Source organism: Miniopterus schreibersii (assembly GCF_964146895.1).
Source record: "Miniopterus schreibersii genome assembly, chromosome: 2".
NCBI lineage: Eukaryota > Metazoa > Chordata > Mammalia > Chiroptera > Miniopteridae > Miniopterus > Miniopterus schreibersii.
The window spans coordinates 184,732,625-184,746,633 of NC_138102.1; the positions used below are offsets into that span (position 1 = coordinate 184,732,625).

The window sequence follows — 14,009 nt, forward strand, 5'->3', positions numbered from 1 at the left end:
TGTGGCTGCTTCCTGGGGACACCCAGCCTCGTGTGAGGGGCAGCAGGTGAGCAGTGGCCACAGCGAGCTCTGCGGGTGAACGTCACAGCATCCACTTCAAAGTTCCACCTTGAAATGGAAGGTTTCTAGACCCTCCCTCCCCTCTGAGTTTCCATCCTGCTTATCACCTGCTGGGAAAGATCTGTGTGTCTGTCTCTCCCACCCGATGGCAGCTCCCCCAGGGCCAGGACCAGGACCGCCGGACTCACCTCTGCTCCCCAGCACTGTCCAGCACGGGGCCGGGCACACAGCGCATGCTGTGTGAATTGGGGTCTGGGGCTGTGACGGTGGAGAACTTGGGGTGATGGGCGTTCACTGGGAAGTGGCCAGGAGATGCCCCCAGACTATGCTGGGGGTGCTCTGGGCTGGGAGCTTGGACTTTGGGTTCCTACACACTGACGTCAGGCTGGGGGGCTCGTCTCCTCCTCGCTGTGTGACCCTGTGATCCTGGGCACCTTCCTTGCTCGAAGCTGTTTCTGCAGGGGGTTCACCACGCCCCCTCACCGGTGGTGGGAGAGGGTGGGGAGAAGATACCCAACCTAGCGCCCACCCTGTGGGTGGTCAGAGACACGTCCCGTATCATTACAGCTGTTCTGGGAATGACTTCCACAACAATGAACCGTTGCTGGAGTTTTCAAATCCCTGGCACCCCCCAAGACACAGCAGGGCTGGGCCCCATGCTTGCCGACTCCCTGGTTCACAGCTGCCAGCTACAGTAAAAACCTGGAGCCCAGGGTGCTGCTGAGGACCCCCGCCCCATGGCGACACGTGCCCATCGGAGAACTTGGAGGGACCTGATAAAAACCAACCAACCAAACAAACAAAAAGAACATCCAAATCACACATGTGCACGCACACACACACACACACACACACACACTCGTATGTTCAATACTCTAACACGCATAGGCCCACGAGCCACTACTGGAGGGAACAGAGGCGAGGGAACCACGGACACGATGCGCAGGCCTAGATCCTTCCGGCCTGAATTGGCCAGAGCAGCTCTGTGCTGGTCACCTTGCGTCCACAATGGCGTCACCTCTCAGAAGCCACCAGCCCAAAATGGGACTATTGCTTGCGGACGGGTGGCTCAGAACCCCCTCCCCTGCACCCCCGGGCCCCCGCCCCTGAGTTTGCTCTCTTCGTAGGAGTCTGCAGAAGGGGGTGTTGGGCACAGGTGGTATTTCCTTCTCTGCCACCACTGCGGCCGCCTCGGCTCTCCCTGGCATCTCTGTTGAAGTTGTTCTTCTCAGAGGCTGCGCCGGGTGCTTCGGGTCTCATCTCCCCCATCCTGAGGCACGGCAAAAGGGTTTTCTGGGGGTGCAGAAGGAAACAAAATATCACATGGTGTCTCCTCCATGGGGACACACTGGGGACATTTCTCTCCGGCCTCGGTGCCAGGAGAAGCCAGTTTTTCTCTAAGCCTACCTTCGGATATTGAGAACTGTTTGACTTTAAGACTGGAAGCAAGACAAGCAAGCCTGCTGACAGACAGTTCCCTATAGTACTAGCACCCCCGTCCCACGCAATAAGACAAGAAAAAAAGCATAGCGTGTCAGGAGTGGACAAAAAGATCCCAAATCACAATTATGTGCAGGTATTACACGTAGGAAATCCAAGAGAATCAACAGGCTAATTATTAGAACAGAGACCGAGATATAAAGACATAATTTTCAATCTGTGAGACATCAGGTCAACTTACAAAACCAACGGTGTTCATCTACCTCAACAACACGTCTTGGCTCGGGAAAGTCCCAGTTAACACCTTTTGTCCTGTCATCGTTTTTAATATTGTTCCCCTTTCACACACAAAAGTTTTCCAATTTTGGTGATACGCTACATGGTCACCCTTGCTATAACAAACAAAAAATTATTAAGAACAGATCCTGATATCATTCATAATTGCAATAGAAACCATTATGAATCTTTGCATCACACCACTGGATATGATCATATCAAACAAAGCCATGGAGAGGAAACTAGGGCACCCCTGGCATAGGGACAGGGCATTTGCAGCTTTGATTGGCAGAGCTGAGTTGCTTAAGTCCTTTCTCCTCTCAAAAATCACCTCCAAACGGTGACAATGAGGAACAGAAACGCAAACTCCTTCCGTGGGGGGCACTAGCGAGTTCCCTGCCTCACCTCCACGTGCAGGGCGATTACCCAGTCACAAATGCCCAGACTCCCTTGCAGATAGGGGCGATCCCATGACCCCGTCTGGCCAATGCCATGTAAGTGGAAATCGACCGGAGAGGGGACACAAATCTAGTAAGAGCACAAGAACGAAGGGCCCTCGCTAATGCAAGTGACATTGAAAGCAGGGGGAAACCTGGTTCTGGTGGTGGCGCCAACCGCCCACCTCCACACTAAGAGCCGCTGGACTTCTGCTACTTGTTTCCTTTCATTTTTAAGAATTTTTTATTAATTTTTAGAGAGAGAGAAAGAGAGAGGGAGAGAGAAATATCGACGTGAGAGCAAAACATGGATCAGCTGCCTCCTGTATACCCCCGACTGGGAATCGAACCCGCAACCTTTCAGCACATGGGATGACGCCCAACCAACCGAGCCACACCGGCTAGGGCTACTTACCTACATCTTATTAAAGCTCTTAACTGATAAACCATCTTCAACCAAGCTCCAGTGCATGTTATTAGGGGCAAGGGGGGCGGCTGAGGGAAGGGCTCTGACAAAGTCAGCACAGCCCATCTTTCTGGAGCCCGTAATACTTCAAGGGGCTGCGTCAACCCCCAACTCTGCATCCCTGGGAACGTGTGTGGGCTCAGGGTGAGAAGACCCCATGGAGCCTTCTCCTCTGCTTTACAGAATCAAGCTGGGCCCGAGTCCCCTGTCACTTGCTTCATCTTTCTCCATCCCGCACGTCTCTCTCCGGCACACCTCGTATTTCACTGGGTCTCGTTTACCACTTACCTCCCGCTTACTAGCTACGAGAAGCCCAAGGTTTTTGCATGCTGTGTTTATTTTTGTATCGCCAGGGTTTAGAACAGTAACCGACACGTAGTGAGGGCTTAATAAATATGTGTTCAAGGGAGGAATGAATGAACGAAGAATTTAAAGCCCAGATGAACCATCTTTTAAGCAAAGAGTCAACGGAAACAATTTCTGAACATATTTGTGAATTAGAGTTCCCAGGAGCCCTTCTTATATAAATTACTAAGGGGCAGACTTGGGGCAGATGGAGTAACTCTGGCAAGAGCGCTGCAGTGAGGATCTATTTCACCGTAGGGCTATGTCTGAAACAAATCTACGGATGGGACCACTATAGAAAAGCATGAAAGAGAAAACAGAACCGATATAAATAATAAATACAGAGAAGAGAAGGAGAGATAACCGTGTCTTATTCACTGACAGTCGGAGTCTAAAGACTCGTTTAGAGGTGTAAGTCACAGCAGAGGTACAAAAAATAATATAATCAACTAAAATCATTTGGAGGGAGAGGGGAAAGTAGAAATACTTTAATTTGGACATTGTTCGTAACAGGGAGAAAATAAACATTGTCTAAGGGAACAGACGACTAAGGGTGACACAGCACAGCGCAAGCCTGAGATAACCATGGGATGAAGCACACAGCTTTCCAAGTTGTCAGGAGACATGCACATAAAGAAGAAAACAAAGAAAACAGAGACCATATGGTGAAAACCGACAATCCTACAAAAGCCATAGAAGCGGAAAGTGAATCATAAACCATGATGACAGAACTAAGACCAACTGCGTCTGCCGTGTCAGTAAATGTTAAAAAGCCGCACGCACTTGCCGGAAGTACACTTAAAATGGATAAAATGGTAAATTTTGTTCTGTGCTTTATCAAAATTTTTTTTTAAAAAAACAGGATGGGCAGAAATATAACAAACAAATGCAAACCAAAAGCCCTGACCTCCCGGCGCACTGAACATTGCTCAACCAACGGAGCCACCCGGCCGTGTCTGAGCCGGGCCCTCGGGCTCCCTGCCTTCGCACTTGCACTTGGGCGGGAACTCACACCCGGTTTCTCCCGGGTCTCAGGCCTTCACACTCCGACCAGAACTTACCCATCTGCTCCCCGGGGTCTCCAGCTTGCCGACCGCAGGGCTGGGGGTTTCCCCACCCCCATCACTGCAGGACCCACGTCCCCAGAGCAAATCTCTTTATGCGTCTCTATCTTATTGGCTCCGGTTCTCCGGAGGAGCCAGGCGGATCCTCACCCGCACCTGCAGGCCCGGCCTCTTCTCCCAGATGAACACAGCCGGCTCGCTCACCTCCTGTCCCGTGACGGGGACCCTGTCCCACCACCTACTCAAGACGCATTCGTCCCATCAGAAACTCCCTGCTGCTCCGCCCGGTCTTTCTCCCCAGCACTATCACCATCTGACAGTGCATTTATTTTATGAGCGGATTTTTTTGTCCGTAGGCTCCATAAAAGTAGGGCTTTTAATCGGTGTTGGCCACTGCTACGTCCCCAGGGCCAGTACCGGGCAGTGAAGAGGGGGGAACAGACAGCGAGAGGGCACAGGAGCCTGCCGCCTGGCTCCGTCCAGCCCGGTCAGGAAGCCTCCACGAAATGGGTGGATTTCCAGGAAAACAGGAATTACCCAAAGGATCTGAGAAGAGAGACTCTACACAGACCAACTGCCAAGACGAGCGAGAAACTGGCAAACTGCAGATTCAAAGTCTGGAATAACAGAGACGCACATTGAAGCCGCAATGGAAAAGCGTTCAGGGCGCCCACGGAAGGAGCTCCCACGCGCTCCCACGCGTCACGTGGCAGAGATCACACAGCCTGCGGGACCACGTGTTTGCCGTTGATGGGGAGAAGCTCCTGTTGCACAGCTGGTAGGAGGGACGTCAGGTGACCCCAGGGCTCCGGGGTCCCTCCTGATTCTAACAGAGGCCGAGCAGGGGCGGCCACGTGCTGGGCGTGGCACTCAGCTCTCCCCCGCTTACAGATGAGGAAACCGAAGCTCAGGGAGGTCCCGTCACTTGCCCAGGGTCACACAGCGTCTAGCTAGCGGTGGGGCCGCGAGTCCCGCCTGGGCTGCTAACTGCAGGGGCCGCAGGGCCATCCTGATGCAGGGCACTGCCAAGGGTGGGGGAAGGCGGGTGGCGGGGGAGGGGGCGGGGGGGTTGCTGGGGGAGCAGAGGCCGCGGGCCTGCTGACAGGTGCAGAGCCGGGACCGCCTGGCCGCGGGACCCACAGCGGGCTGCACCTGCACCCAGGCTGGGAATTAAGGCTGAGCACCTGGCAGTTTGAAAACAATGAAACGGTGACACTGCAAGTCTGTGACAACGGGACAAAAGCAGAGGCGTCACCAGCACAGGTGAAGGCAGACAAGGTGCCCCCGGCGATGAGAGCAGCTGGCAGTTATTTCGCGCTAAGCGTGCGCCAGGCACGAGGCTGGGAGCCGTTTCCGTCACCTCCTCACAGCAACGCCGAGAGGGGGAGACGCTTCCCCCACGTCTTACAAAAGAGAGAACTGCGGGCCCAGGAAAGGGCAACCCCACGGAGGTGGGCCTGGGATCCCCAGACAGAGCTCTTAGCCACAAAAGGTGTGGTCCCGGGAGGCTGCATGGGGGAGGTGTGCTTGTGTAATGATAGAAAGTGAAACACACGCGTTGGGTAAATGGCAAACACGCCTACAGTCAGCTGCTCCCCAGGCCCACTGCCGCCGGCCACCCCACATGCTGGGGGGGGGCTGGGGCCACGGGGACTCTCGCAGATTCCTGGGGAGCGCGAAATGTGTGACGGGGGGGGGGGGGGAATCTGGCTGGCGGTCCAGGTGCTGAAGCGGACCATCGGCCTGTCCCGTGATGCTCCCTGTAGGCCCGGGTGGGCACAATCAACGCCCCAGCCAGGCCCAGGTCCTGCTGGAGTGGACAGATGAAGGACCTCAGGAGGGGAGACCGTCCCGGCTTAGCAGGTGGCGCATGGAATCACAGGGGTCCTTATAAAGAGGGCGGCCGGAGGGTCAGAGTCAGAGGAGGCGCATGTCCCCCAAGTTCTCGGGTCTGGGGGAGAGCAGCAAACACACCCCTACAGAAGCCCCGTCCCCGTGGACGGCACCCGCCGGGCGAAAGGCAGGCAGTCCTCCGACGAAGGGGACGGGACGCCGGCCAGTGGGCAGTGTGGCAGCGAGCAGGAGAGCGGGGGACGGGTGCGGGGGCTCAGGAAGAGCTGATGGGCAAGCAGGGCTGACCAGCTGCCTCTGCAGACGCAGGGCTGGGGGCTCCCTGGGGAGCTGTCCCGGCTCCGCTCGGGGCTTCATTCATCACGCCCTGCGTGTAGCCTGCCTCCCCTCCCTTCACCCCGACTTCTCGACATTCCCCGGGAGCTCGGGGCCTTTAAACAGCTACCTCCTAAAGGTTCGTTTTTAATGCCGCTCTGGTAAATATTTGATGCCCCTGCCTTTCTGGGGCACCTGAGCGCGACATTAAATGGCACAAAGCGCTTCAGACACTGCCCTTTTCATCGCAGCCTCTGTCCACAGCCCCCTCCGCGGGCTCCACAAAAATACTCCTTCCCTCGCCGCCCGCTATGAATTTTTCAAAGCACTTCCTCCATCCAGCCCAGCCCCTGACCAGTCTCCGTCAGTCAGACAGAAGCGCAGAGGGCTTTTAGGCTGGAAGACACTGTAGAAGCACCTTGTCCCTTCCCTCGTCCCACACAAGGCGCAAGCCCACCGTTACACAACATGCCAGGGATGGAGGCCGCCGAGCAAGCAGGCCTGACCCCCCGCCCAGGGGCCCTGGAGACGACCCAGGCTGTCCCTGCCTCGCCCAGTGCGGCGGATACCGATGTGACAACAGGCCACAGCCGAGTGGGGAGCAGGGAGAGGAGTCCTCCAGCGGCAGGAGGGAAGACTGGGGAGGAGCGTAACCTGAGCAAGGTTTTGAGAGATGAGTAGGAGTTCGTGGGGAGCAGGGATGGGAAACCCAGTAAGGCGACCAGGCTGGGTGTGATCCATTCTGTGTCTCCAGCCTTGGCCTGGGGCCCAGGCTCTGGCCCACGTCTTGTAAATCCTGTGAAACTAATGTGCCTCCTCATTCTGGGGGCGTCTGCACCTTGCCCTTGACCATCCTGGCCTGGGCCCAGCACCGTCCGAATCTCCACGCTCCCTCAGTCTGGGCACAGACCTGATCCCGTTTCTATTTCACTGCAGCCCCGGCCAGCCTCAGCCGCCCTGGCCCATTCCCCGTGCCCTCCCCAGTGCCCTCGGGTCAGGACAGAGGCAGCTGGAGAGTTGGGGCCTGGAGCCAGGACACCCCAGCATGCGAGTGTGCACATAACATAGAGTCATGCACCGGAACTCCATGCACACAATGCTACACACACACACACATGCTCACACTACATACACCAAGGACACAGCCAGGCACACAGAGCCCGTGACCCAGCACAGGGGACCCCGAGCCCTTACTGATTCGACCCATGGGCTGCAGAGTCCAGTGATGGGCAGGACAAAGCCACTCCCAGGTTCGAGGCCAAAGCCATTTGGCAACCCTCGGGGCCCCTCAGGAACAACAGGCAGGCCTTTCTGGAGGGCATTTATGAGCAGCGGGCGCCCTCTCGGCCCCCGGCAAGTGTTGGTTTCCATCATCCTGACAGGCGCCGAAAGCCCGCATTGGGAGACATTTGCTGTGCCAACAAGCAGCTATTCTTAGCAGCAAATATTTTAGCAGTTAAGGCCGAAGCCTTAATGGCAGGGGAATAACAAAGGCAAGATTCCGTGGTCCTCTCGGACCCACAAGGACGGAGATAAATCCCTTCCTCCTCGCCCTGCGGTGCCTGATCTGGGAGTTGGCCTTTCAAGAGTCCCTGAAATACCCCAGCCGGTGCGGCTCAGTGGTGGAGCATTGACCTATGAACCAGGAGGTCAGGGCACATGCCCGGGTTGCAGGCTCGATCCTCAGTAGGGGACGTGCAGGAGGCAGCCGATCAATGACTCTCTGTCATCATTGATATTTGTATATCTCTCTCTTCCCCTCCCTTCCTCTCTCTGAAATCAATAAAAAATATATATATTTTTAAAAAAAGATCCCTGCCTGGCTGGGTGTGGCTCAGCGGTTGAGCGTCGGCCTGGGATCCAGGCGATCGGGGTTCGATTCCTGGTCAGGGCACATGCCTGGGTTGCGGGCTCGATCAATGACTCTCTCGTCATTGATGTTTCTATCTCTCTCTCTCTCCCTCTCCTTTCCTCTCTCTGAAATCAATAAAGATATATTTAAATAAATAAATAAACACTGTATTAAAAAAAAGAAAATAAGAGTCCCTGAACTAAATGGTTTGGGGGACATAACAGCCATTGGGCAACCACAATTTTCCCTTCGCATGACCTCTCTTTCCCACGCTATCCTCGCCGCAGCCCCAGGGCAATTATGCAGAACTGTCAGACTGGATAGAGGAGCACCCCCCTTTCCGAGAAGAGTTAATGAGCCCCAGAATGGCCCAGGCCTTCGTGGAAACATCTCTCTGCTAATTGCTCCGAGAGCTGGCATCTTTGTTTACACTGAGCCGGGCTGCAGTTACCAGGGTAGGGAATCTTAATTAACTTCCACACTAACGTGCCGGGTGGGCAGTGTGGGTCTCCCTGGGGCTAGGTGGGCAGGTGCGAGGGCAGGATGGCAGGACCCCCTCCGAGGACGAGGCATGCCTGGCAGCATGGCCCTGGGAATAGGGGTGCCATGTGGCTGAGCACCTACTCCATGCCAGGCTCCCGTCCTCCTGATGACCCCATGTTCACAGACAGGCAAACAGGCTTCCGAGGAGTAAATGACCTGCCAGAGGTCACAGGCCCCGAGGCCTTAGCTCACCCACCCACTGAGCCCGGATGCGGTGGGACCTGTGCTAGACGAGGGTCTGTGGACAGCCAGGCTCGGGCTAGTTTATTCTTGCAGTGTATCTTCCAAGTGGCTTTTCCAACACCTTCTCCAAGGAATATTCGCCCTGCGGCTGAATACATTGATTTATATTCTTTATCTTTTATTCTCAGCTCTTAGCACAGGGCATAGCCAACCCTCCCTAAGGGCTTGTTGAAGGAATGAGTGAGTTCATGGTGCCGGGGCTGCTTTCTCACAATGGAGCTGGAGAGTTTGCAACAGGCGCTTCTCCGAGGTAAGGAGCACAGACCCCTGGGGCAAGTGGGCCATTCGAAGTGCTGAGTATGTGGGCACTGGAGCCGTTATGGGCAGCTGGGTGCCGGCAAACATTTAGCGACCAGTTCTCCCAGCAGAAAACAAGCCCTAATTTGTAGCATTTGCTGCCCATTTCCATGGTGTAAATACTGCTAATATGATGTCACAGAATTCAGAGTTGGGAAGAGGCGCGGGGAGCCACCACGACACAGGGTTTCACTAGGCAGATCCAATGGCTGTAAAACTCAGGGGCAGAGAGAGTCACAAATGTGGCAAAATAATCAGGAAGTGAAGATTTCGGGTGTCTGTCACTCGTGTGTTTAATAGAATTTCTTTCATTGTAAGCTTGTAAAACCATTTCGTTTTTGTCGGTGGCTGTGTTTAACAAAGGGCTCCCTGAATTCCTAAAAATCTAACCAGCAGCTCCGGGGGGCCAGGGGGAGGTGGCCCCAGCACACCTTGGATACACACCTTCATGAGTTTGTTTCCATGTGCATTAGGGAAAGTTTCACTCTTACACCAAAGATATGATTGTTTAAAGCAAGTGGGAGTTTTCTCAAAAAGCGACTTGATTGAAAGCCCATGAAAAATGTATTAAGTGACTAGTATGGGGGAGAGAGAGATGCCGACGAGAGGAACCCCTCGGAACCAGAGTTTGGGAAATAACTGTGGCTTTATGGAAATGACCAATTATCACCTGTCTTGGGGGCACAGTAAAATAAGTGGGCGGCCAACAGGAGGGGAGACACGGTTAATTAAGGCTTGAGAGGAGAGGTGTTCAAAACCAAAGGAACAGCCCCTCCTGCAATCCTGTAGGGCTGTGAGTGAGCGTCCTCAAAGCCCCCGCTGGTGACAGGCCCTCTGGGAAGGAGGCTGGCACTGATATAAAGAGCCATAAAGCTGCCACACCCCTTGACTGAATAATTTCCTGGGCCTGGAATCTATCCCGAGGCAATAATTCAAGAAAACGGAAAATCCATCAGCACTTACAGGTGTTTGTTGCCACCCCTTAGTGTCTCCTCTGCAAATTATCTGTCATCTTAAAAAAAACGGCCAGCTGTCTCAATGCTGCGGGGCGGGGCGGGTGAGGTGGGGAATGGCCAGCCTGCTGCGAGTAGCACAGGGAATCTGGACAGCGGGAGAGCTGCAAAACGGTGTTGAGAAAAATTAAGTAAAATAGCAGGATTTGATGCTAAGCAAATGTAATGCTAGGTGATTGGAACCAGAAGACATTACATTTCAGCATCATTAGAAAAGTGTAGAAGCCTGCGCATAAGAAAGCAAGAAAGCCCGGCGGTGTGGCTGGGCGGCGGAGCATGACCATGAACCTGGAGGTCAGGGTTCGACTCCGGGTCAGGGCACGTGCCCAGGTTGCGGCCTCGATCCCCTGCAGGGAGCGCTCAGGAGGCAGCTGATCGATGACTCTCATCATTGATGTTTCTCTCTTGCCCTCTCCCTTCCCCTCTCCAAAATCAATAAAGACATATTTTTAAAAAGCAAGCAGAACGTCTGGAATACAGGTAGCTGTGTGGGGTGCCGTGTGGCTTTTCTTCTCTCTGCCACTCTTGTGCTGACAGCCACAATGACGACCGTGAGCACTTACGGAGGCACCTGTCACCTGCTGGCCCGGTTCGAAGCCTCGCAATCATACAGCAAGGCAACTCCACTCATGTCATTTTACAGGTGGGGAAACTGAGGCTCGGAGCATGCTGAGGGATTTCCTCGAGGTTCCGGCTGGCGAGTGCAGGGAGGACCCGAACCCAGCTCTGACTCGGACACCACGCAGCTACCTCCCTGCAGCTTTGCCGGAGCGCGGCCGTGAGGCTTTGGAAGTAAAATTCTATGTAAACAGCGTGCGAGTGGCATTTCCACTTTCCACGCCGCCGGGTCCCCTGGTGGGGCGGGTTTCCAGAGGAAGGAGGCAGGTGGCCAGCAGCCAGGCGGGTGGATGGGGACATCTGGCCCCCCGGCTCCTCCTCAGGGTTCCAGAAAGATCCTGAGGGCTGGGAAAGACCCTCGCAGATGGTGCAAGAGAGAGGAAGACAACCCCAAAACCAAACCAAAACAACTACACACCCCAACCCGAGCCGGGGCCGGGTGGGAGCCCACCGCGAGTTTCAGGTCGATGCTGGGCCCAGGCCCGAGACAGCCTGGTGAGCCCCAGACTTCACGCACTTTAGGGGGCTCCTTGGGGCCCCACCCCAAGGCAGGGAGCCCCGTCATCAGGCCAAACACGGGGCTGGATGCTCTGTGAGCACCGTCTTGGGGTTTAGCTCTCACATCAGAAGTACAGGCAGACACTTCCCCTTCCAGGAATGGGGCTCCGGGGTCAGCCAGGCCTGGGTGCGAATTGCGGCTCAGCCACTGTGCAGCTCTGGGCAAGTTGCTAACTCTGCCCGAGCCTCAGTTTCCTGCTCCACACACGGGGCTCAGGGTGACCGAGCTGCAGTGCTGAGGGGGACGCTGAATGGCTCCGTTTGCTGCAGCTGCTTAGTCTGAACGTATTAGCTCAGTAGTTCCTCAATAAATGGGAGACACTGCCATTAACAATAATATTGCAGTTCGCTCACTGATCTGACACCCACAGAGCGCCTGCCATGCGCCAGGCACTGGGAGGGAGACGCACTCACCCCACCCTTACTCACTGAGCACCTACTCCCGGGAGCCGGGGCGCGCAGAGCACAGGGCAGGCCAGGCCCCTCTCTCTGGGGTTCCTTACAGTGGAGGAGACATCAGACCACAAAACGAACACGGTGGCGAGTGGTGAGCACCATGAGGAACAGAGAAAACAGGGGGAGGAGACGGGTGGCGGGTTGGGGGGCTGCTGTTCTCTTATAAACGTTGGTTGGGGAAGGCCTCTCTGACCAGCTGCTATCTGGGCAGACACCTGGTGGGCCTGAAGGAGGGAGCCTGAGCTGCTCTTGCCGAGACTGCCCATTCTCCACTTCCAGAAAACTCCTATGCACCCGCTGAAACCCTTTTTAGGTGTTGACTGTTCCCTGGCAGGATGGTACTCAGCCCACAGGGCTGTGGACCACAGGCAGAGCTGACCGCGGTCTTCAACATCACAGAAAGGATGCTGGGAGAGATGAAGGACATTTGTAGAGCAATTTCTACAAGCGAGGGTCTTCCCGGGTCTCCTCTCCTTTAACCAGACAGCAGTTTGTGAGTCTGAGTCCATCTCCCCACTTTCCAGTTGAGAGAAGTTGGCTAAGCGGCCTGCTGGAGGTCCTCCAGCTGTCAAAAAGCAGGGGAGCGAGATTCTAACCCAGGACTGTCAGCTTCTTCAAGTCCTTGCACCTCCCCACTCTGCTTCCGGCCTTTAAAACACTAGAGCTTCGCAGCAGGAACAGTTGTTCAAATGCAGGTGCTCTGCTTCTGGGGCAGCGAGGCTGGGCCACTGGGAGGCCCTCACCTGGCCGGGGGGGGGTTCAAGGCCGACACCCGGAAACCCTCTGGTCCCGGACCCCGCGATGCCCTGAGAGGTGGAAGGGGGGACAAGGCAGGTGGGGAACAGAAGCCTTCAGGTAGCCTGAGCTAGGAAACTAGGTCACCGAGGATGGCCCGTCATCTCTCGCTGGACATCAGTGCAGCCGGTAAAGCAGTGGTTATAGATCTGACTCTGTCTGCAGAAGCTCGCAGAGCGTGATCCTGAATTAAAAGCCCGGACACACGACTTTACGTGCGGATGGCAACAGCTATAAAGTGAGAGGACGAGCTGCTCTTGGTGCCAAACGGCCCAGTGTGTCTGCTGCCAAAGACCCACGTTTCAGAAAACCCCACCATCGGGGCCAACAGACGTTTCACTGTCTGTAGCTTTGGGTGGGCTGTGGTCTCCCCCACCCATCATCTCTACACCACGAGGGGCCCGGCACCAGGGCCCTGCCCAGGGGACCTGCTCAGCAGACAATTGTCAGACTGCTGAGCAAGGCCAGGTCTGTTTCCGGAATGATCGATGGGCCATTATTGGATCAATAAGCACAAGCTGACTTAAGTGCACCTTATTAATTATTTAAGTCATTCATTATTGAAAAAGTTGCTACCCATGAGCTAGTTAAATGGTCATTCCCTTGCCTGGTGGCATCTCCTGTGAGGATGCAGCAAAGGGGAACTGAGCACCTACTAAGTGTCGGGCGTTTAATCCTCAGGACAAGCCCAGGTGAAGGGCTTCACAAGGGCTGGAAGGTTACGGGGGTGAAGTAACTTGCCTGTCGCCGCAGGCTGGCAAACAGCAGAGCTGGGACTTGAACCTGGGCCGGGTTGCCCTCAAAGCTCATGAGCTTGGCAGTGACCACTGCGTTGTAGGTTTCTGCACCTCAGTCTTGCAGTCCGGGCTCAGTATTGTGATGTACCCATGGGTGCTGCTCGGTCCCCACAGAGTGCCGGGACCCCTCACCCCACCTCTGGCACAGGGCGTGTGCACTCAGCCTGGCTCCTGCCTGGGCTGGCTCCTGCCAGCTGCACAGTGGGTCCCTGCTCCAAAAGGCAGGCCCTCCTCTGTCCACCCGACTCTGCGCTGCCCAGGGACCCAGGTGAGGCGACTCCCTACCTCCACCAGGGGGACTGGACAGACATGAGAGTCGCTGTAGAGGTCAGGTCGGCACACACTCCTCGGGCAGTGAACAGGCTCTGCTGGGACAGCCACCCCCCAAGGCCAACCCCTAGGGTCCCACCTGCCTCGCTGGCTTCCCTCCTGTGTCCCGAGGCATCGCTGAGCAGCCTGCCCGCCTGCGCTGCGTTCTCAGAGGCCTGAGGCTCAGCATACGCAGGACGGAACCCAGTAACATGCTCACTGTCTGACTTCATTCTGAGAAAACCTCTCCCTGGCCCCTCACACACTGATTTGC

The 14,009-nt window shown here is 55.6% G+C and overlaps 1 protein-coding gene across 1 annotated transcript in view; it reads right to left on the reverse strand.

The window, feature by feature from the left end:
* Window positions 1–1,180: 1,180 nt before the first annotated feature.
* Window positions 1,181–14,009, reverse strand: part of SHISAL1 (shisa like 1) — a gene marked incomplete at its 3' end in the record, with an annotated part of 78,822 nt that continues 65,993 nt past the window's right edge. The window contains exon 5 of the mRNA XM_081128189.1: window positions 1,181–1,353. Coding sequence (XP_080984315.1) covers window position 1,353 — 1 coding nt within the window. The remainder of the gene's footprint in view (window positions 1,354–14,009) is intronic.